Source organism: Chrysemys picta, chromosome 12 (genome assembly GCF_011386835.1).
Source record: "Chrysemys picta bellii isolate R12L10 chromosome 12, ASM1138683v2, whole genome shotgun sequence".
Classification (NCBI taxonomy): Eukaryota; Metazoa; Chordata; order Testudines; family Emydidae; genus Chrysemys; species Chrysemys picta.
This window is the reverse complement of record NC_088802.1, coordinates 14429693-14454670: the sequence shown is the minus strand read 5'-3', so window position 1 is coordinate 14454670 and position 24978 is coordinate 14429693. Positions and strand designations below refer to the sequence as shown.

At 49.1% G+C, this 24978-nt stretch overlaps 1 protein-coding gene across 1 annotated transcript in view; it reads left to right on the top strand.

Annotated features, from left to right (window-relative positions):
• The first annotated feature begins 1149 nt into the window (after positions 1-1149).
• Positions 1150-24978, top strand: part of LOC135972180 (butyrophilin subfamily 1 member A1-like) — a 47125-nt gene continuing 23296 nt past the window's right edge. The window contains exons 1-2 of the mRNA XM_065565102.1: positions 1150-1494; positions 23607-23888. Of these exons, the coding sequence (XP_065421174.1) occupies positions 1233-1494; positions 23607-23888 (544 nt within the window). The 5' untranslated portion in view covers positions 1150-1232. The remainder of the gene's footprint in view (positions 1495-23606; positions 23889-24978) is intronic.

Genomic DNA, 24978 nt, shown 5'->3' with positions numbered 1-24978 from the left:
GTGAAGATATTTTCTGGCTTCTTCATTCTGTGCTTCAGTGAAGCCCTGATAGTGACCCACTCCACCCTCGGGATGGCTCCATAGCTACTTTGGCATTTTGGTTCCCTCCTGCTGTGGTTTCCATCCTGTTAATTTAACCATCTCTCTCTGTCTTTCCTGATGCTGAGTCTCTGCACCGAGACTCCCACATCCTGTGCAGTTCCACAGTGACCGGTTCTCTGTTTCTTGCACTTTTCTATCTGCCTCCTCTCCTTCCTCCATTATCTAACCTCTGACTTTACCTTTAAAGCCATTGCCTGCATAGCGATGATCTGTTTTCATATCTTTACACCTTGTCAGCCTTTACACCCCCCTCCTGCAGATGAGGTGGCCCCTGTGCTGCAGCAGCACAAAAAGGCCTTGGTGTATCAGAGAACCAGGCCCTAGGGTGTCTATGAGAAGTTAGAGCTTTATTCAGAGATAATAGGGACAGTGTATAACACTCTCATGTGAACTCTGTGTGACAGATATTGCAGCCACATGTGGCATTTTGGGGACTATCAAATTCACTTTATGAATGTTCTGTTTATTTTTGTACCCCCTTTATCAATGGTATCTATATATGTTATATGTATCTTTGTGGGTTTGGGATTGTAATCTATGCCACGGGAAGGGTTACCCCATCTCCTTCAGAATTTTCAAACCATGAGGGGTAATTACTTGTGGGACAGGTAACAGCTCCAGAGAATCCCCCTCACCCCACCCAGGGAGAATTGCATAAACTGGGTTAGACCAGGTCCCAGAAGCCCAAGAAAACAAAGATGTTTGTTATAAAAGCTGGATTTGAACTGACCAGGGGCCCGAGATCTTGGGCTGTAAAGTGACAGGGCCTGTTAACCAAGAGGACAAACCCTAAGAGAAAGGTTTGAAAGACTTTGGAACCTACCAAAGAGTCCCATGTGCCAGATGAGAATTTTTTGGGATAAGTGTAACGTGTTCAGACCTTTTATTGGTTGATGGTAAGTTTGCTCTGTCAAGCTTTTGTCGTTAAATGGTCTTTCACTTCTAATGCAGGGCACACTCTTACTGTGTGTCTTACTGCTCAATTAATGCCAAACCCCAGTCCCTCGCCAATTTAATTTCCTTTTTTCATTGTACATTTCACAGCACAGTTCACAGTGGCTGGACCTGACCATCCAGTCATTGCCTCCCTAGGTGGGGAGGCCATCCTGCCCTGCCACCTCTCCCCCAGGATGAGCGCTGAGAACATGGAGGTGAGATGGTTCCGATCCCAGTTCTCTCCAGCTGTGCACCTGTACCGTGATGGGCAGGATCAGTACGGAGAGCAGATGCCGGAATATCGAGAAAGAACTGAGCTCTTAAGAGACGAAATCACCAATGGGAGAGTTTCCCTGAGAATACGCAATGTCCAACTCTCTGACAATGGGCAGTACAAGTGTTTTTTTCAGTCTGGTGTCTCTTATGAAGATGCTATATTGGAACTACAGGTGGCAGGTCAGTAACTTCTTCTGATGTTTTAATGTCTTCAACAGGGTAATAAGTGGAGTCAGAGGGTTCATTGTGAGATGACACAATTTTTCTCATTATAGTGGGGCAGCAGCTCTGCTCTGGATAAGGTCGAGTCTAATCTGCTGTGTAATATCCATTTTTTCTAAGTTCTCTAAAACCCAGACGCATACTCAGGGTATGTCTACACTGACAGACTTCCTTCACCGGCAGTTACAGCACCACTCAGCGAGTGCTAAAGTGAAAATGCTGTTGTGAGTTCACACTGTCAGCTGCCTGCACAATAGTGTGTTCACACTTGCAGCATTTGCATCGTCATTCAGAGCGGTGCACTCTGGGCAGCTATCCCACAGAGCATGTCTTCCTCTTCTGCCACTAAGTGTTGTGGGAAGGCAGAGGGGGTTGCAAGGCATCCTGGGCCCTGTCCCAATGCCCTATGATGCATTGCTTTGCATCCCAGCAATCCCTGTGCTTCCTTCCATATTTGGTGCCATCTTTCAATGGTTTGCGTAGTGTGCACTCTGCCTCTTCAGTCTGCAGGAATGGATCCCGCACTGTTGACCAATATGCTGCTCGCCTTGACTAACATATTACAAGTGCAGGGAAGTTGTTCCTTAAACTACAGAGGCAAGAGGTCTCAAACATTGATCTCATCACATGTAGTAGCTATGACATGAGATTGCTTGTGGGTATGTCTACACTACTAAATTAGGTCGAATTTATAGAAGCCGGTTTTATAGAAATCGGTTGTATACAGCCAATTGTGTGTGTCCCCACATAAAATGCTCTAAGTGCTCTAGTCGGCGGACCGTGTCCACAGTACCAAGGCTAGCGTCAACTTCTGGAGCATTGCACTATGGGTAGCTATCCCACAGTTCCCGCAGACTCCACCGCCCATTGGAATTCTGGGTTGAGATCTCAATGCCTGAATGATGCAAAACAGTGTCGCGGGGGGTTCTGGGTAAATGTCATCAGGCCCCTCCCCCTCCGTCAAAGCAATGGCAGACAATAGATTCACGCCTTTTTACCTGGGTTACCTGTGCAAACAACATACCACGGCAAGCATGGAGCCCGCTCAGCTCAGCTCACCGTCACCATATGTCATCTGGGTGCCGGCAGACGTGGTACTGCATTGCTACACAGCAGCAGCAGCTAACTGCCTTTTGCTGGTAGACAGTGCAGCATGACTGGTAGCCGTGGGGCTGGCAGCCGTAGGGCTGCATTGCACCAGCCCCTTGCCTTTTGGCAGTAGATGGCATATTGCGACTGGTATCCATCGTTGTCATATTGCGGTTTGATCAGAGGCACCTGGGCAGACATGCTCAGTCCTATTGAACTGTCTTGACGATGATGGCTATCAGTGATAGTATGCTATTTTCTGCCAAGCACCCAGTATTTTCTGCTAAGCACCCAGAAGAGACCAAGGGCGTCTGGGTGCTGGCAGACGTGGGGCTGGTAGACGTGGGGCTGCATTGCTACACAGCAGCAGCCCCTTGCCTTTTGGTAGAAGATGGTATATTATGACTGGTATCCTCTTTGACATATTCCAGGTCGATCAGAGGCACCCTTCCACTCTGGGCATCTGATTCTTCATTTTGTCTCCTGGAGACTCAGCCTTCCCAATGACGATGATAGCTATCAGTCGTAGTATGCTATTTTCTGCCAAGCGCCCAGAAAATGCCGAGGGCTATCAGTCCTGCTGCACCGTCATCTGCCAGCTTAAGATGTAAAAAATAGATTTGTTCTGTATTCATTTGCTTCCCCCTCCCTCCGTGAAATCAATGGCCTGCTAAACCCAGGGTTTTGAGTTCAATCTTTGGGGGCCCATTCCGTGTGACAGTTGTTTGTGTTTCTTCCTGATGCACAGCCACCTTTGTTGATTTTAATTCCCTGTACCTGTACGCCATGTCGTCACTTGCCCCTCCCTCCCTCCCTCCGTCAGATACTAGTTTCGTGCCTTTTTTCATACCAGACGCCATAGCTAGCACTGGGATCGTAGAGCCCGCTCAGATCACCGTGGCAATTATGAGCACTATGAACACCACGCGCATTGTCCTGGAGTATATGCAGAGCCAGGACATGCCAAAGCAAAACCAGGACCAGCCGATGAGGCGATTGCAGCGCAGCGACAAGAGTGATGAGGAAATTGACATGGAAATAGACCTCTCACAAGGCACAGGCCCCAGCAATGTGCAAATCATGGTATTACTGGGGCAGGTTCATGCCATGGAATGCCAATTCTGGGCCCGGGAAACAAGCACAGACTGGTGGGACCGCATTGTGCTGCAGGTGTGGGACGATTCCCAGTGGCTGCGAAACTTTCGCATGCGTGAGGGCACTTTCATGGAACTTTGTGACTTGCTTTCCCCTGCCCTGAAGTGCCAGAATACCAGGATGAGAGCAGCACTCACAATTGAGAAGCGAGTGGCGATAGCCCTGTGGAAGCTTGCAACGCCAGACAGCTACCGGTCAGTCGGGAATCAATTTGGAGTGGGCAAATCTACTGTGGGGGCTGCTGTGATCCAAGTTGCCAGGGCAATGAAAGACCTGGTGATATCAAGGGTAGTGACTCTGGGAAACGTGCAGGCCATAGTGGATGGCTTTGCTCCAATGGGATTCCCAAACTGTGGTGGGGCATAGATGGAACCCATATCCCTATCTTGGCACCGGAGCACCAAGCCACCGAGTACATAAACCGCAAGGGGTACTTTTCAATGGTGCTGCAAGCCCTGGTGGATCACAAGGGATGTTTCACCAACATCAACGTGGGATGGCCGGGAAAGGTACGTGATGCTCGCGTCTTCAGGGACTCTGGTCTGTTTCGAAAGCTGGAGGAAGGGACTTTCTTCCTGGACCAGAAAGTAACCGTTGGGGATGTTCAAATGCCTATCGTGATCCTTGGGGACCCAGCCTCCTCCTTAATGCCATGGCTCATGAAGCCGTACACAGGCAGCCTGGACAGGAGTCAGGACCTGTTCAACTATAGGCTGAGCAAGTGCCGAATGGTGGTGGAATGTGCATTTGGATGTTTAAAAGTGCGCTGGTGCAGCTTATTGACTCGCTCAGACCTCAGCGAAAAGAATATCCCCATTGTTATTGCTGCTTGCTGTGCGCTCCACAATATCTGTAAGAGTAACGGGGAGACATTTATGGCGGAGTGGGAAGTTGAGGCAAATCGCCTGGCCACTGATTTCGTGCAGCCAGACACCAAGGCGTTTAGAGGAGCACAGCAGGGCGCGGTGCGCATCAGAGAAGCGTTGAGAACAAGTTTTGTGACTGGCCAGGCTATGGTGTGAAACTTCTGTTTGTTTCTCCTGGATGAACCCTCCGCCCCCTCACCCCCCCCGGTTCACTCTACTTCCCTGTAAATCAACCACCCCGCCCTCCCCTCCCCCCTTCGAGCACCACTTGCAGAGGCAATAAAGTCATTGTTACTTCACATTCATGCATTCTTTATTAATTCATCACACAACTAGGGGGATAATTGCCAAGGTAGCCCTGGATGGGTGAGGAAGGAGGGAAGGAAAAGGACACACTGCAGTTTAATACTTTAACTCTTACTGAAGGCCAGCCTTCTGATGCTCGGGCAATCATCTGGGGTGGAGTGGCTGGGTGGCCGGAGGCCCCCCCACCGTGTTCTTGGGCGTCTGGGTGAGGAGGCTATGGAACTTGGGGAGGAGGGCTGTTGGTTACACAGGGGCGGTAGCGGCGGTCTCTGCTCCTGCTGCCTTTCCTGCAGCTCAGCCATATGTTGCAGCATATCAGTTTGATGCTCCAGCAGCCGGAGCATCGACTCTTGCCTTCTGTCAGCAATCTGACGCCACCTATCATCTTCAGCCCACCACTTACTCTGTTCATCCCAGGATTCAGCCCGCCACCTTTCCTCTCGTTCATAATGTGCTTTTCTGTATTCTGACATTGACTACCTCCACGCATTCTGTTGTGCTCTGTCAGCGTGGGAGGACATCTGGAGCTCCGTGAACATATCATCCAGCGTCCTCTGTTTTCTCTTTCTAATCTTCACTAGCCTCTGTGAAGGAGGCTGGTGGAGGAGAAGGGAGAGGTGGTTAAAAAAGACACATTTTAGAGAACAATGGGTACACTCTTTCACGTTAAATTTTGCTGTTCACATTGCACAGCACATGTGCTTTTGTTACAAGGTCTCATTTTCCCTCTTATATTGAGGGCCTGCCGGTTTGGTGTGAGAGATCACTCACGCAGTGCCAGGCAACAGATTTCGGCTTGCAGGCAGCCATGGTAAGCCACAGTCTTTTGGCTTTTTTAACCTTCTTAACATGTGGGAATGGTTTCAAACAGCAGCGCCCTCATTTTCCATATCAAGCACCTATTGGGTTGGCCATTTAAAATGGGTTTTCAATGTAAAAGGAGGGGCTGCGGTTTCTGGGTTAACATGCAGGACAAACCCAACTAACCCCCCTCCCCCCCACACACCGAATTATCTGGGATGATCACTTCACCCCTCCCCCCAACGCGTGGCTAACAGCGGGGAACATTTCTGTTCAGCAGAGCAGGAAGGGGCACCTCTCAATGTTCCCTTAATAAAAATCACCCCATTTCAACCAGGTGACCATGAATGATATCACTCTCTTGAGGATAACAAAGAGCGATTAGGAATGGATGTTGTCTGCATGCCATTAAACACCGGGACCATACGCTGCCATGCTTTGTTATGCAATGATTCCAGACTACGTGCTACTGGCCTGGCGTGGTAAAGTGTCCTACCATGGCAGACGGGATAAGGCAGCCCTCTCCAGAAACCTTTTGCAAAGGCTTTGGGAGTACATGAAGGAGAGCTTTCTGGACATGTCCCTGGAGGATTTCCACTGCATCCCCATACACATTAACAGACTCTTCCAGTAGCTGTACTGGCTTGCTATTGCCAGGGCAAATTAATCATTAATCATTAAACACGTTTGCTTTTAAACCATGTGCAATATTTGCAAAGGTACATTCACCAGAGGTTCCCTGTGTGCCCTCAGGGTCTGGGAGCATGCCTTGGGTGAGTTTGGGGGTTACTGGTTCCAATTCCAGGGTGATAAACATATCCTGGCTGTTGGGGAAACCGGTTTCTCTGCTTCCTTGCTGCTGTTTGCTATCTACATTATCTCCATCTTCATCTTCCTCATTCCCCGAACCCGCTTCCCTGTGTGTTTCTCCAATGAGGGAGTCATAGCACACGGTTGGGGTAGTGGTGGCTGCACCCCCTAGAATGGCATGCAGCTCCGTGTAGAAGCAGCATGTTTGCGGCTCTGCCCCGGACCTTCCGTTTGCTTCTCTGGCTTTGTGGTAGGCTTGCCGTAGCTCCTTAATTTTCACGCGGCACTGTTGTGCGTCCTAGTTATGGCCTCTGTCTTTCATGGCCTTGGAGACCTTTTCTAATATTTCGCCATTTCGTTTACTGCTTCGGAGTTCAGCTAGCACTGATTCATCTCCCCCTATGGCGAGCAGATCCTGTACCTCCCGTTCGGTCCATGCTGGAGCTCTTTTGCGATCCTGGGACTCCATCACGGTTACCTGTGCTGATGAGCTCTGAGTGATCACCTGTGCTCTCCACGCTGAGCAAACAGGAAATGAAATTCAAACATTTGCGGGCCTTTTCCTGTCTACCTGGTCAGTGCATCTGAGTTTAGAGTGCTGTCCAGAGCGGTCACAATGAAGCACTGTGGGATAGCTCCCGGAGGCCAATAACGTCGAATTCTGTCCACACTACCCCAATTCCGACCCGCTAAGGCCGATTTTATCGCTAATCCCCTCGTCGGAGGTGGAGTAAAGAAACCGATTTAAAGGGCCCTTTAAGTCGAAAGAAAGGGCTTCGTCGTGTGAATGTGTCCAGGCTTAATTCGATTTAACGCTGCTAAAGTTGACCTAAACTCGTAGTGTAGACCAGGCCTGTGGCATTCATGGAGGTGTTGACCACAGTGGAACACTGGTTTTGAGCTCAGGAAACAAGCACTGAGTGGTGGGATCACATCATCATGCAAGTCTGGGATGACGAGCAGTGGCTGCAGAACTTTCAAATGAGGAAAGCCACTTTCATGGGACTAGCCCTGAGGTGAAAAGACACAAAAATGAGAGCTGCCCTGTCATTGGAGAAGCGCGTGGCGATTGCATTGTAGAAGCTGGCAACTCCAGACAGCTACCGATCATTCGCTAACCAGTTTGGAGTGGGAAAGTCAACCGTTGGACTCATGTTGACAGAAATGTGCAGGGCCATTAATCGCATCCTGCTGCGAAATACCATGACTCTTGGCAACGTGCGCAACATTGTGGGTGGCTTTGCACAAATGGGTTTCCCTGACTGCAGAGGGGTGATAGATGGCACTCATATTCCAATTCTGGCACCAGCCCACCTAGCCTCCAAGTACATTAGTCACAACGGGTATTTCTTTATGGTTCTCCAGCTGCTTGTGGATCACCATGGGTGTTTGACAGACATTAACGCGGGCTGGTCCTGAAAGGTGCTTGACTCATGCAACTGTCAGAACACTTGCCTGCTCAGGAAGCTGGAAGCAGGGACTTTCTACCCAGACTAGAAGATCACTGTAGGAGAAGTCAAAATGTCCATTGTGATCCTGGGAGACCCCGCCTACCCCTTAATGTTATGGCTTATGAAGAACTGAGCTCTTGAAAGACGACATCACCAATGGGAGTGGTGCCCTGAGAATACGCGATATCCAACCCTCCGATGATGGACAGTATAAATGTTTTTTCACTCCAGTGTCTCTTATGAAGATGCTATATTGGAAGTGCAGGTGGCAGGTCAGTAACTTGTTCTGATATTTTAATATCTTCAACAGGGTAATAAGTGGAGTCAGAAGGTTCATTGTGAGATTACACAATTTTTTTCATTATTGTAGGTCTGCAGTTCTGCTCTGGATAACGTTGATTCTAGTTTGCTGTTTAATATCTGTTTTTTCTAAGTTCTCTAAAACCTGGACGCATATTCAGATTGTCTTGTAAATTGCTGTGATTCATTGGAATCTGGGGTGGGGCTAGTGACCCAAGTCTGAGGGCATTAGAGCAAGGGGTTAATGAGACACACTAATACCCCTAAATATTCAGGTGACATTAACGTGTTGTGGTTATTACAATTATTTTGTGCATAAGGGGAAAAAATGGCTGATCCTCCCCAGACTGATGCCACCACCTGGAATTGATCTCAGCACGTGTCTGGCCCCTTCAGGGTAACAGTGATTGATACACAGGGCCCTATAGCCCAGAGCCTGATCTAAGAGTGGAAGAATTGAGGAATTCCCTGCCCCCAGGACAGGTAGAGGCAGGAGGCCTGACCCCTGAAGGTGCTGTCAGAGAGAACAGCAAGGGGACAATGGTGCAGCTAGTTCTGTAATGAGGACATGAAGTTTAGGCCACGTGTAGTGAACACCTGGGTCTACACTCAAACACTGAACCTGCTCCACACAAACCACCCCCAATTTGCAAAATGTTATTGCCTCGTCACCCTTACCCTGTGGGTGTGGATTTCTTCTGGAGGGAATGCGGCAAGCCAGCAGGTGGCCGGCCGGGGGCATCTGGCAGGGGAGTGAGGCAGCTTGGTTGCTTTCATTTACCCCTCACCGAGCCTTGGTGATCACTGGCATATCTGACACTAGACTGCTGACAATCCCCACGGCAAGGAGTCTGTGCCCTGCTACTGACAGCCTGCACTGCTCAGTGTTGAAATGAGGCATGATTGATCCCTCAAGATATACCTGCACCTCTCCTGATGTCACTGTGACAGCTTTGCCAATATGCTCCAAATAATCACTCCACTGGTCATTACAGCTACACCAAGCACAGTGGATGCAGCTTTAGTGCATGCAACCAATTCCCAGTGGTTATTGCCAACTCCAAAAGGACAGAGTTAAGGTTGTTTGGGTGTTTACCTTCCCGATAGATTTCCTAGTTGTATAGGTCTGAGTATTGGTGAATTCAGCGTTCTGGAAGGGCATGAGATAATACAGAGTTAAGGTTGCATGAAGGTAACTAAGGCTACATCTACACTACAGCCGGGATTGACAGAGGAGATCGATGCACCGGCAGTTGATTTAGCGGGTCTGGTGAAGACACACCAAATCGACTGCAGATTGCTCTCCAGTCAACCCATGTACTCTACCCCGGATGAGAAGAGTAAGGTAAGTCAACAGGAGACTGTCTGAATAATAAGTATTATTCATGTAGCTGGAGTTGCATACTTTAGGTCAACTTACTGCGATAGTATAGACCTACTCTAAGTCTTTTGTCAGTGAATAGACATGAGGAAGGATTACAGGAAGGTGCCATTGTTTGTGTAGCGCTGTGTTCCACAGATTTGAATTGCAGCATGTATCTGCCTCCACTGCAGCTGCATTGCCTCAGTTCAGTGTAGCTGTACTGACCAGTGGAGAGATTAGTGTGGACAGGGTTTCAGAGCTGTCACTGTGCTATGAAAGGGCAGGAGATAATATCACCAGGCAGCCTGAACTCTGTGCTAGCCAAGGTTTTGTCACTGAATTTTCTAGTTTTTTTTTTAACAGAAAGGGAAACATTTGTTGTAGGAGTTAGTGGCCATTTAGGTGGTTGTAGTCATGGGCGATGGGTATAATAGGCGTGGGAAGGCTAAGCCTTCCCTGCCGCCGACCTGCCGCTGGATGCCTGTGCCACAGTGGCTCTGCCACTTCACCACCACCACCACCCCTCCAGAAATCCCCGCTGCTCACTGCGTCCCTCCTCCTCTTGAGAGGGAGAGTGAGGAGGGAATGCGGCAAGCCAGCAGGTGGCCGACCGGGGGCATCTGGCAGGGGAGTGAGGCAGCTTGGTCATGTGCTGCCTGGCGCTGTGGGGGTTGGTGGCTTGGGGTGGGGGGCAGTGCTTTGGCCTGGTGCCCAGGTGGCTGGTGGCTCAGCCCAGCGGTGGGGCTGGCCTACTGCTTGGGGGTTCAGCACCTCAGCCCAGCACTGGGGCTCAGGGGCCGGTGGCTCGGCCTGGTGTTAGGACATCCCGACTTGGCTGGGGTGGGGAGGCCGGCTGCTCAGCCCGGCGCTGGGGCTGGTTGCCCCGTGGTTGCTCAGTGTCCCTCCCACTGTGCACTCTGTTAGTGCAGTGGGGATAATGGTCATGCTCTGCAATGTTTGCAGTGTGTAGCTTGTAACAGGGCTGGTGAGAGAAATCTCATCCCAGGTCCCTGCCCCAACACCTTGACAGTTTTATTATACAGCAGCTAATTTAAGCATGTGAGAGGAGACTGTTATGTCTGTTTCCTTCTCCACCATCCCCCACAACATGTAGCTCCCCTCTGCCCTACGTTTCTGGAAGCCCACATAACAGGAAGCAGCTTACTGGTGGGCCACACAGTAGCTTGGTTACATGAGCTGCACACTGAGCTGGGCTCCTCTCCCCAGCCACCACGCCGAGCTGGGCCACCCAGCCTTGGTCCAGCCAGACTTACCCAGCCATGTTGCAGGCCCACCCAATCCAACTCCCCCTTCCCCACACACTCTGGCAACCCCAAACAGGGGTGATGTGTATTTTAACTATTCATTTCCTGCGTTTCAGGTGTTTACATTTTCATCACATTCAGCCCCCACCTCACTTCCCCTTGATCACAGATTACATAAGGGGGTTAGACACCCCAAGAGTGGCAGAGCCTCCCAGATCCCAGGCCATATGGGGGCAAAAAAAGGAGTTCAGAGCCCTGCAGAGGGGTAGGCCTCCCCCATATCCCAGCATGGGGAAGGGGAGAACTTGGGGCTGACAGGACTCCCTGCCCCGAAACCCACAACTTTTACACCACCCCTCACCATACCAAATCCCTCCTATCCCACTCCTTACCCTTATCTGAGGAGGCCTCAACCCTTCTTTCCCTCCCTACTACAGGCAAGCCTATCCTGTAGTAAGTGACTTCTGGGTACCCTTCTGGCTCTATCTGTTTCTTCACTACACCAGGTGGGTATTGTAGTTTTAAGAATGCTTGATAGAGATCCTGTAGGTGTTTGTCTCTGCCTGAGGGATTGGAGCAAATGCGGTTGTATCTTAGAGTTTGGCTATAGACAATGAATCATGGGATGTGGTCTGGATGAAAGCTGGAGGCATGTAGGTACGCCAAAAGGGTACCCAGAAGTCACCTACTACAGAACATGTCCAACAAAGAAAGTATCAGAACGCCACAAGCAGTCAACTACAGCCCCCAACTAAAACCTCTCCAGCGCATCATCAAGGGTCTTCAACCTATCCTGAAAGGCGATCCCTCACTCTCACAGACCTTGGGAGACAGGCCAGTCCTCACTTATAGACAGCCCCCTAACCTGAAGCAAATACTCACCAGCAACTACACACCACACAACAAAAACACTAACCCAGGAACCAAACCCTGCAGTGCCAACTCTGTCCACATATCTATTCAAGGGACACCGTCATAGGACTTAACCACATCAGCCACACCATCAAGGGCTCGTTCACCTGCACATCTACCAATGTGATATATGCCATCATGTGCCAGCAACGCCGCTCTGCCATGTACATTGGCCAAATTGGACAGTCTCTGTGCAAAAGAATGAACGGACAAAAATCTGACATCAAGAATTATAACATTCAAAAACCAGTAGGCGAGCACTTCAATCTCCCTGGACACTCAATAAGAGACTTAAAAGTGGCAATTCTTCAACAAAAAAACTTCAAAAACAGACTCCAATGAGAAACTGCAGAACTGGAATTAATTTGCAAACTGGATACCATCAAATTAAGCCTTAATAAAGACTGGGAATGGATGGGTCACTACAAAAACTAAATTTCCCCCTGCTGATATTCACACCTTCATGTCAACTGTTTGATATAGGCCATCTTGATTACATTGAACTCATTAGCACTGCAAAGTGATTTTTCCCTCCCTTCTTGTCAACTGTTGAGAATAGCCCACTTCCACCTTAATTGAATTGGCTCGTTAGTACTGACCTCCCACTTGGTAAGACAACTCCCATCTTTTCATATGCTGTGTATTTATACCTCTCTCCTGTATTTTCCACTCCATGCAGCTAATGAAGTGGGTTTTAGCCCATAAAAACTTATGCCCAAATAAATGTTAGTCTCTAAGGTGCCACAAGGACCCCTTGTTGTTTTTGCTGATACAGACTAACACGGCTACCACTCTGAAACCTGTCACTGTGGGTAGCTATCCCACTGTGCTATTCACCACCATCTGCAGCTAGGTGTTGGGGAAAGGCAGAGTGGATTGCAGTGCATCGTGGGTGTGGGTTCAGCATCCCATGATGCATTTTTCCATCCCAGCATTCCATGAGACTCGGACTGCGTTTTGCTGCATTTTTTAACTGCCCCTGTTTACTATGCATCCACCATCTTTACCTGAAAGGATGGCCCCACACTGCTCTCTACTGTTGTGGTCGCTGTTATGAACACATCATGGATGGTCATGCAGTATATCATGAACTCCCAATCTGAACAGGAATAAGAGCTGCCCGACCTTCTATGTCCCATTTAAAGAAACAACACCAGATAACTGTTGGCATTCATGGAGCAGCTACACATGGTGGACCATCACTTTTGGGCTCGGGAAACAAGCCCTCAGTGGTGGGATTGCATTGTTATGCAGGTCTGGGATGATGAGTAGTGGCTGCAGAACTTTCGGATGCAGAAAGCCACCTTCCTGGAACTGTGTGAGGAGCTTGCCCCAGCATTGTGGTGCAAGGACATCAGAACGAGCCCGGCTCTCTCCATGACTATGAACAGAACATAGTGAATAAAAGAGATGAGACAGACATGCCAGAAGGCAAGGGAGGCAAACCGTCACTCTGGTGCTGCACCGAAGAACTGCTGCTTCTATTAGAAGCCGGATGCCTTCGTTGGCGGTACCCCACCTCCACCGCCAAGAGCCCTGTGGGTACTTTGGTGGGGCTGGAGACAGTGGACAGCAGACTCAACCCTGATGATGAAGTCGTGGATGAGGAGGTCGAGTTGGAGGATGATTTGGAGCACATGGCAGGGTCGCCGGTGGTGTGAGGAGTCAAGACCTCTTTTCCACTCCAGTGGGGTCTAGCTGCTCCCAGCAGTCCATCTCTGGTGTGCAGGATGCAGAAGAGGAGAGCCCCAGTAAGTGATCTTTTTGAGTTGATGCTGCTCAGTTATATGAAGTTCAGCTGTCCTTTCGTCTGAGTATTATCGAAGTGGGTGAAGGGATAAAAATCTGCAAGACTACCTGTGTTTAAATGTGCTCCACATTTCCCTGTGAAGCTAAGGGTATGTCTACACTACGAAATTAGGTCGAATTTACAGAAGCCGGTTTTATAGAAATTGGTTGTATAAAGCCGATTGTGTGTGTCCCCACATAAAATGATGGAAGCGCTCTAGTCGGCGGAGCGCGTCCACAGTACCGAGGCTAGCGTCGACTTCCGGAGCATTGCACTATGGGTAGCTATCTCACAGTTCCCGCAGTCTCTGCCGCCCCTTGGAATTCTGGGTTGAGATCCCAATGCCTGAATGATGCAAAACAGTGTCGTGGGGGGTTCTGGGTACATGTCGTCAGACCCCTCCCCCTCCGTCAGAGCAGCGGCAGACAATAGATTCACGCCTTTTTACCTGGGTTAGCTGTGCAAAAAACATACCACGGCAAGCATGGAGCCCGCTCAGCTCAGCTCACTGTCACCATATGTCATCTGGGTGCCGGCAGACGTGGTACTGCATTGCTACACAGCAGCAGCATCTCACTGCCTTTTGGCGGTAGATGGTGCAGTATGACTGGTAGCCTTCATCGGTGATCTGGGTGCTGGCAGCCGTGGGGCTGCATTGAACCAGCCTTTTGCCTTTTGGCAGTAGATGGTGTATTATGACTGGTAACGGTCGTCATCGTACAGCAGTGGCTGGAACTCCATATGTCCCCCAGTCCACCATCCCCCCAGTCATATTCTACTTCCTTCACGACGATGATGGCTATCAGTCGTAGTATGCCATTTTCTGCCAAGCTCCCAGTATTTTCTGCTAAGCACCCAGAAGAGGCCAAGGGTGATCTGGGTGCTGGCAGATGTGGGGCTGGCAGACATGGGGCTGCATTGCTACACAGCAGCAGCCCCTTGCCTTTTGGTAGAAGATGGTATATTACGACTGGTATCCATCTTCGTCATATTCCAGGTCGATCAGAGGCACCCTTCCACTCTGGGCATCTGATTCTTCATTTTGTCTCCTGGAGACTCAGCCTTCCCAATGACGATGAAAGCTACCAGTCGTAGTATGCTATTTTCTGCCAAGCGCCCAGTATTTTCTGCCAAGCACCCAGAAAATGCCGAGGGCTATCAGTCATGCTGCACCGTCATCTGCCAGCTTAAGATGTAAAAAATAGATTTGTTCTGTATTCATTTGCTTCCCCCTCCCTCTGTGAAATCAACGGCCTGCTAAACCAAGGGTTTTGAGTTCAATCATTGGGGGGCCATTCTGTGTGACAGTTGTTTGTGTTTCTTCCTGATGCACAGCCACCTTTGTTGATTTTAATTCCCTGTACCTGTACGCCATGTCGTCACTCACCCTTCCCTCCCTCCCTCCCTCCGTCAGATACTAGTTTCGCGCCTTTTTTCAGACCAGACGCCATAGCTAGCACTGGGATCATGGAGCCCGCTCAGATCACCGCGGCAATTATGAGCACTATGAACACCACACACATTGTCCTGGAGTATATGCAGAGCCAGGACAACCAAAGCAAAACCAGGACCAGCCGAGGAGGTGATTGCAGCGCGGCAACGAGAGTGATGAGGAAATTGACATGGACATAGACCTATCACAAGGCACAGGCCCCAGCAATGTGCAAATCATGGTGTTACTGGGGCAGGTTCATGCCATGGAACACCGATTCTGGGCCCGGGAAACAAGCACAGACTGGTGGGACCGCATAGTGCTGCAGGTGTGGGACGATTCCCAGTGGCTGCGAAACTTTCGCATGCATAAGGGTACTTTCATGGAACTTTGTGTCTTGCTTTCCCCTGCCCTGAAGTGCCAGAATACCAGGATGAGAGCAGCACTCACAGTTGAGAAGTGAGTGGCGATAGCCCTGCGGAAGCTTGCAACACCAGAATCAATTTGGAGTGGGCAAATCTACTGTGGGGGCTGCTGTGATCCAAGTTGCCAGGGCAATGAAAGACCTGGTGATATCAAGGGTAGTGACTCTGGGAAACGTGCAGGCCATAGTGGATGGCTTTGCAGCAATGGGATTCCCTAACTGTGGTGGGGCCATAGACAGAACCCATATCCCTATCTTGGCACCGGAGCACCAAGCCACCAAGTACAAAAACCGCAAGGGGTACTTTTCAATGCTGCTGCAAGCCCTGGTGGATCACAAGGGACATTTCACAAACATCAACGTGGGATGGCCGGGAAAGGTACGTGATGCTCGCGTCTTCAGGGACTCTGGTCTGTTTTGAAAGCTGGAGGAAGGGACTTTCTTCCCGGACCAGAAAGTAACCGTTGGGGATGTTCAAATGCCTATCGTGATCCTTGGGTACCCAGCCTCCTCCTTAATGCCATGGCTAATGAAGCCGTACACAGGCAGCCTGGACAGGAGTCAGGACCTGTTCAACTACAGGCTGAGCAAGTGCTGAATGGTGGTGGAATGTGCATTTTGACGTTTAAAAGCATGCTGGCGCAGCTTACTGACTCGCTCAGACATCAGTGAAAAGAATATCCCCATTGTTATTGCTGCTTGCTGTGCGCTCCACAATATCTGTGAGAGTAAGGGGGAGACATTTATGGTGGGGTGGGAGGTTGAGGCAAATCGCCTGGCCGCTGATTACGCGCAGCCAGACACCAGGGCGGTTAGAGGAGCACAGCAGGGCACGGTGCGCATCAGAGAAGCTTTGAAAATGAGTTTTGTGACTGGCCAGGCTATGGTGTAAAACTTCTGTTTGTTTCTCCTTGATGAACCCCTCCCCGGTTCACTCTACTTCCCTGTAAACCTACCACCCCACCCTCCATTCCCCCGTTTGAGCACCACTTGCAGAGGCAATAAAATCGTTGTTACTTCACATTCATGCATTCTTTATTAATTCATCACACAACTAGGGGGATAATTGCCAAGGTAGCCTGGGATGGGTGGGGGAGGAGGGATGGAAAAGGACACACTGCAGTTTAAAACTTTAACTCTTATTGAAGGCCAGCCTTCTGATGCTCAGGCAATCATCTGGGGTGGAGTGACTGGGTGGCCAGAGGCCCCCCCACCGTGTTCTTGGGCGTCTGGGTGAGGAGGCTATGGAACTTGGGGAGGAGGGCTGTTGGTTACACAGGGGCTGTAGCGGCGGTCACTGCTCCTGCTGCCTTTCCTGCAGCTCAGCCATGTGCTGGAGCATATCAGTTTGATGCTCCAGCAGCCGGAGCATCGACTCTTGCCTTCTGTCAGCAATCTGACGCCACCTATCATCTTCAGCCCACCACTTACTCTGTTCATCCCAGGATTCAGCCCGCCACCTTTCCTCTCGTTCATAATGTGCTTTTCTGTATTCTGACATTGACTGCCTCCACGCATTCTGCTGTGCTCTGTCAGCGTGGGAGGACATCTGGAGCTCCGTGAACATATCGTCCCGCGTCCGCCGTTTTCTCCTTCTAATCTTCACTAGCCTCTGTGAAGGAGAAAAATTTGCAGCTGATGGAGGAGAAGGGAGAGGTGGTTAAAAAAGACACATTTTAGAGAACAATGGGTACACTCTTTCACATTAAATTTTGCTGTTCACATTACACTGCACATGTGCTTTCCTTACAAGGTTGCATTTCTCCTCTTATATTGAGGGCCTGCCGGTTTGGTGTGAGAGATCACTCACGCAGTGCCAGGCAACAGATTTCGGCTTGCAGGCAGCCATGGTAAGCCACAGTCTTTTGGCTTTTTTAACCTTCTTAACATGTGGGAATGGTTTCAAACAGCAGCGCCCTCATTTCCCATATCAAGCACCTATTGGGTTGGCCACTTAAAATGGGTTTTCAATGTAAAAGGAGGGGCTGCGGTTTCCGGGTTAACATGCAGCACAAACCCAACTAACCCCCTCCCCTCCCACACCCAATTCCCGGGGATGATCACTTCACCCCTCCCCCCAATGCGTGGCTAACAGCGGGGAACATTTCTGTTCAGCAGAGCAAGAAGGGGCACCTCTGAATGTCCCCTTAATAAAATCGCCCGATTTCAACCAGGTGACCGTGAATGATATCACTCTCCTGAGGAGAACAAAGAGCGATAAGGAATGGATGTTGTCTGCATGCCAGCAAACACTGGGACCATACGCTGCCATGTTTTGTTATGCAATGATTCCAGACTATGTGCTACCGGCCTGGCGTGGTAAAGTGTCCTACCATGGCAGACGGGATAAGGCAGCCCTCCCCAGAAACCTTTTGCAAAGGCTTTGGGAGTACATGAAGGAGAGCTTTCTGGAGATGTCCCTGGAGGATTTCCGCTCCATCCCCATACACGTTAACAGACTTTTCCAGTAGCTGTACTGTCCACGATTGCCAGGGCAAATTAATCATTAATCATTAAACACGTTTGCTTTTAAACCATGTGTAATATTTACAAAGGTACACTCACCAGAGATCCCTTATGTGCCCTCAGGGTCTGGGAGCATGCCTCGGGGGTTACTGGTTCCAGGTCCAGAGTGATAAACATATCCTGGTTGTTGGGGAAACCGGTTTCTCTGCTTCCTTGCTGCTGTTTGCTATCTACATTATCTCCATACTCATCTTCCTCATACCCCGAACCCGCTTCCCTGTGTGTTTCTCCAATGAGGGAGTCATAGCACACGGTTGGGGTAGTGGTGGCTGCACCCCCTAGAATGGCATGCAGCTCCGCGTAGAAGCGGCATGTTTGCGGCTCTGCCCCGGACCTTCCATTTGCTTCTCTGGCTTTGTGGTAGGCTTGCCTTAGCTCCTTAATTTTCACGCGGCACTGCTGTGCGTCCCTGTTATGGCCTCTGTCCTTCATGGCCTTGGAGACCTTTTCTAATATTTTGTCATTTTGTTTACTGCTACGGAGTTCAGCTAGCACTGATTCATCTCCTCATATGGTGAGCAGATTCTGTACCTCCCATTCGGTCCATGATGGAGCTCTTTTGCGATCCTGGGACTCCTTAACGGTTACCTGTGCTGATGAGCTCTGCGTGGTCACCTGTGCTCTCCACGTAGAGCAAACAGGAAATGAAATTCACTACGCAAGAGGATATATTGCCATTCCTGATATCTGACTTGTGTCCATTTATCCTCTTGCGTAGTGACTGTCCAGTTTGGCCAATGTACATAGCAGAGGGGAATTGCTGGCACATGATGGCATATATAACATTGGTGGACGTGCAGGTGAATGAGCTGGTGATGTTGTAGCTGATCTGGTTAGGTCCTGTGATGGTGTTGCTGGTGTAGATATGTGGGCAGAGTTGGCATCGAGGTTTGTTGCATTGATTGGTTCCTGAGTTAGAATTGTTATGGTGTGGTGCGTGGTTGCTGATGAGAATATGCTTAAGGTTGGCGGGTTGTCTGTGGGCGAGGACGGGCCTGCCTCCCAAGGTCTGTGAAAGTGAGGGATCATTGTCCAGGATGGGTTGTAGATCAATGATGATGCGTTGGAGAGGTTTAAGCTGAGGACTGTAGGTGATAGTCAGAGGAGTTCTGTTTTTTTTCTTTTTTGGGCTTGTCTTGTAGCAGGAGGCTTCTGGGTACACGTCTGGCTCTGTTCATTTGTTTCCTTATTTCCTTGTGTGGGTATCATAGTTTTGAGAATGCTTGGTGAAGATCTTGTAGGTGTTGGTCTCTGTCTGAGGAGTTGGAGCAGATGCGGTTGTACCTCAGCGCTTGGCTGTAGACGATGGATTGTGTGGTGTGTCCGGGGTGGAACCACACAATCCATCGTCTACAGCCAAGCGCTGAGGTACAACCGCATCTGCTCCAACCCTTCAGACAGAGACCAACACCTACAAGATCTTCACCAAGCAAAGACTGTGAATGGCTATCCAACTACAGAAGCAGTTTCTCCTCCCTTGGTGTTCACAACTCAACTGCTAGCAGAGCACCTCACCCTCCCTGATTGAACTAACCTCTTTATCTCCATACTGATTTATACCTGCCTCTGGAAATTTCCATTACTTGCGTCTGATGAAGTGGGCATTCACCCACGAAAGCTTATGCTCCAATACTTCTGTTAGTCTTAAAGGTGCCACAGGACCCTCTGTTGCTTTTTCCAGATTCAGACGAACACGGCTACCCCTCTGATACTTAATGCACACTGACATTTCAGAGGAATCCTCCAGAGAGATCTAGCAAACTTTACAGGAGGTACTCACCAATCCTCTACCAAAGGTTTCCTGTCAGAGCTGCTTTGTTCCTTCTGCCATTGTAGGACACTTTTCCGCGCAACTCGGCAATCACTTGTGCTGGGACCAAAGAGGCACACACGTGAGCAGCATAGGGACTGTTTCTGAACCTGCATGCATGCAGTAGACGCACCCTTGGTTATGCTCAAGAGTGAGATATCAACTTCAATGACCCCTGCCTATGGAAAATGGGGGCAGAATTTTCATTATTGCCCATGGTCACCCTCAATGATTCCCTGAAAACATAACCTATACCCTTTCCTCATCTTGAATGCCCACCACCCGTCCGGGCCTCACTCATCATGCTTTGGGTGTTCGTGGAGATGTGTGCTTGCCAGGGTTCATAGAGAAAGTGATTGGCATGTTACAGGAGGTGAATTTTTCTGTAAGGATTGAATGCTGTGTGTGAACTAACAATGATGCTTCTGTGTGTTGTTTCTTGTGCTAATGAAAATGTTGCCTTCAGGGGAACTCCCTGCACACTGGCCAAGCACCTTCGCCAGCTATGGAAGCAACCAAGGCATAGCAAGGAGGACAAATTCCGAGAGGTGCTCCAAATCTCAGAGAGAAAAGAGAATACAGGAAGTGGAGAGAAAGGAAAGGCTGGACAAAAAGAGTGAGGAGCACATTCTAGAGGGACAGGACCAAATGATTAAAGTGATGGAGGAGCAAACAGAGATGATGAAACTCCTAATCACGCTTCAGTCAGAGCAAATGCATGCTCACCTCCCCTTGCAGCTGATACAAAACTGTTTTCCATGCTCTCCACAAACTCCACTCATACATTCCTTGCAACTTCCCAGCACATCTTGGTACCCTGTTCATTCCACCCCTTCAGACAGCTTCCAGAATTACAGCTAGACTTATGCACAGTTCTGAGAGCCTCCACTGCTCTTCACTGTTATCTCCCTTCCCACCAAGCCTTATGTATGTGTTAATTGGTATTTGATAAAAACAAAGTCTCTGAGAGATAACCAATCTTTATTAGTGTCCTACACTGAGTGATTGATGCTGGTAGAAATACACAGAAGTAGTTTAATCACAATGGTTAAGCAAAATGAGGTAACTGAAGTTAGTCAAGCATGGCAGATTGATGTATAAAAATACAGATTACTGTTGCTCATTATCAAAATATTGCCTCAAAGCCTCCTTGATTCTCACAGCCCCCCGTTGTGCCCCTCTAGTAGCCCTGGCATCTGGTGCTCTAATTCAGCACCCAGGCGATCTGCCTCAGTGCTCCACCCCTCTGGAAACTTTTCACACTTCCCCTCACAGATATTATTGTGCACACAGCAGGCTGCTAAGACCATGGGAATATTTTCTTCGTTTATGTCCAACCTGCCCTAAAGGTAGCACCAGCGCACCTTTAATCTGCTGAAGGCATATTCTGCGGTCATGCTGCACCTGCTAAGCCTATTATTGAAGCAATGCTTGCTGCTGTCCAGGTTTCCCATGTAAGATTTCATGAGCCATGGCAGTAAGGGGTAGGCTGGGTCTCCCAGGATCACTATGGGCATTTCAACATCCCCCACTGGAATCATCTGGTCTGGAAAGAAAGTCCCTGTTTTAAGCTTTCCGTACAGGCCAGTGTTCCTGAAGATGCAGTTTAGTATATATTAGTGCCCAATACACTTATATTCTCACTTATTTATCTGTTTAGTCATGTAGGCATCTGTGGCCATCCCTTCCCATCAACCTTGAGTGAGGCCACACCCCCTTGCTACCACATTTCTGTAAAGGCAATCCTTAGTGGGGAATTAGCAGTTACTGGAGCTCAGTCCCTCTGGGTAGGACAGAACAATATACTGTTTTGGGGCTCAGGCCCTCTGGTCAGGGCAGAGCACCAGACAGTCTAGGGAGCTCGGGCGCTCAAGCAGGGAGGAGCACTGAACAGTCTATCACCTAATGACATGGCTCAGGCAGATGGCAGACAAACGCAGGCCTCTTGGCCTAAGGTGGGTAGGTGGCCACCCCAGGGGTAGGGCAGCCACAGGGGGTAGAGGGACCCGGGAGCAACCTACTCCACTGGGTCTGAGCCTAGCAGTGGCAGAGGGCTCCACCACTGGATCAGTGGGGATCCCACTACAAGACACTGATCAGCACTCTGATACCACCACCATACTATTGTATGGTGTCCCTCAGATACTTCCTACGAGCACCTTGTCATGCACCTTTATCTTGTGGGGTGTCCTCCCTCTCCCCAGGGTACACAGCTAGTGGCAGTCCCAGCAGCTCTTCAGTGTCCTTGTTAGTTGATATCTGTGGCAGCCCCTGCGAGTCCTCAGTGCTGCAGAGGTTCCTCTTGGTTGCAAGACCCAGCAGTGGGTGGGAGGCATCCATCTCCTTCACCATCTCCAGCCCAACTGAGCTGAAGCGCCCACCTTTTAAACTTCCTGTCCAGCCCCTCTGCTTCCAGCAGGGTGGTTGTGTCTTGCCAGGCTCCACCCACCGGGGGAGGATGGTGGTTTCTCCCTATCAGGCCTGGAGGGAGGCCACACCCCTCGATACAAGTCACTTTCATAACTGATGCCCTGCATGACCTCTATGGGTTAAAATTTTTTGTTTGTTTTTGCTTTGTTTTTCCCCAGATTTTGCAAATAATGAAGGTAGTATTTTATTATTTATATGCTATTTCCATCTAGTGCAGGGGTTCTCAATCTGGGGGGTCAGAACACCTCAGGGAGTCACGAGGTTATTACATGGGGGGTCACGAGCTGTCAGCCTCCACCCCAAACACCGCTTTGCCTCCAGCATTTATAATGGTGTTAAATATATAAACAAGTGTTTTTAATGTATAAGGGGGGTCGCACTCAGAGGCTTGCTATGTGACAGGGTCACCAGTACAGTCGTTTGAGAACCACTGATCTAGTGCATGTTTTTGCGTTATTTGTATATATAAGTTTTGGTCATTATGTGTTTACATTTTATATAAAAACAATAAAAATAAAGTATTAAAAGAGAGACTCCTGAGCAGGGAAGGCTCCAGACATACATCCCTTCTCTACCTCTCCGTGGAAGATCTTCTGTGTGAAATTTCTAAACAGCGTAAGGTCTTCTCTGCACACCAGCTGCAACCAAAATAAATAAATCGGTTTGAATTCACACCTTTGGGTAAATTGAAGCCTCTTATTTCAGATTAAGATCATTTTATTTCAGTTTAGCTCATCAGTAAAAGTGTGATCTGGGGCAGAAGGCATTACCTTAACCCTGCATTTCTTTGTTATCTAATGTCTGCATTTTGTGGGTGTGTTTCCTGGCTCTCAGAGGAATCCAGTTTTCTGCTGCCAACTTCTGCACTCTACGAGGGTACAAGGCACAGCTGAGGCAACCTGAATTGCCCAGTAACAAAGTTTGTTGGTAGTGAATAAATTGAAGGTTTGTCTATACATACACATGCACTGGTTACCATGAAGTAGTGCAAAACCCTATATGGACACTCTTAAATGGTTTGGAAATGGCTTATATTAATGTAGCTTGAGTCAATTCCTTCTTGATTTAAGAATGTCCACACAGGCATGTGCACTGGTTTAATCAAATTACTTTAACTAAATTGGAGCAAGTTTGAGCACAGAACAGCCCTGACATTAACATTAACTTTACTTGCTGTACATTAAATGGGAATCTGACCAGCTTAACTTACCAGCCGCACTCGTGGACTCACATTCAATTATTAATTTAATAGGAAATGGCTTTTGATAACAGTTTAATAAAACTTTTGGCTCATTATGGGGCACTGTAGGATTATCACAAGTTCATTTTTTTCTTCTGTAGGTTTGGGCTCTGCTCCTGTCATCTCTGTGGAGGGACATCAGGACGGAGGGATCCGGGTTGTCTGTCGATCAGCCGGATGGTACCCAAAGCCCGAGGTGCTGTTGAGAGATCTCCAAGGTCAGAACTTACCATCAGTCTCTGAAAACATATCCCAAGAGGCCAATGGCCTGTTTCAAACAGTGGTTGCCACTGTTATAACAGAAGAATCCAACCAGAAAGTGTCCTGCTGTGTCAGGAACCCCCGACTCAACCAGGAGAGAGAGTCAGCGATTTCCATAGCAGGTGAGTGCCCGTCCCAGCCGCACATGGATAGACTGAGACGCTGCAGACATGGGCAGAGAGTATTTATTATTGTGTCTCCTGTTTATTGGCCTGGACCTTCAATGTGCTGAGCACGTCTTGGAAAGTCCTGAGTAACCTCTCAAGTCTCTTTGACTCCAGTAGGAGCTGAAGGTGTTTAGCACCTTACAAGCTGGGACGCCAATTGCTAGATTTTCATAAGAGCTCAGCACCCAGCAAACATCATTCTTCTCAATTGGGGGTGTGGCAGGGAGAGGAGGGAATTCTCCTTTGTTCTTGTGCTGTAGTGAGGACTGTGTTGGAACTGCAAGCTATCACTACCAGTTTAAGAGTGGGGGTTGGGGTGCAGGTTTTCCAGGTCCTGTTTGCAGGCTAGTGGGCTCTGAAGCAAAGCGAGCAGAATCAGAGTTTGTCTACAGGAACAGTTAGTTTGTGGCAAGGTGTAAATCTGCCTCACTCTAGCCTGGCGCGCACTGTCTGTGTGGACCCTGCTACATGCACTAACAATTCTGTAGTGCGCTTTCATCTGTCCTGCTTTGAAATGGGAACAATTCAAAGTGCACCAGGGAACTTTTAGGATCCACAGAGCCTGTTAGTGCGCAGCAAGCAAGAGCAAGGTAATTTTACACCACAGCCTGCTGCGCACTAACTGTTCCTATAGACGAGCCAAGTTAAAGCAGGGTGAGGTGAGTTGTGCCCCCTGCCTTAGGGAGCAGCCCCTCTCTCTGTTGTGGGTTCTTGTGTGTTAATATTCTGGATTCTAAGAGATAAAGTCGTGTTATGCTGCAACCTCCAAGCAGGAGTATTTCTTTGTATCTAACTTCTCTGTGTGTGCTGTGACCATCACAGTCAGCAGGGGTAGGGGACGGAATTCTCCTCTTTTCTCAGTGAGAGCTGCTGGGTGCTGAGTGTTTATGAAAATCTGGCTAAAAAAGTCATTTTTCCCAAACAGCAGAAGAGACCCCTGGGTATGGTCTGAGTGTTGCTATTTAGATTACATCTGAAAATACCAGCAATAAAAGTTCAAGCCCAAAATATGCAGAAACAAAGTCTTACCTAAGAGCATCTTAAT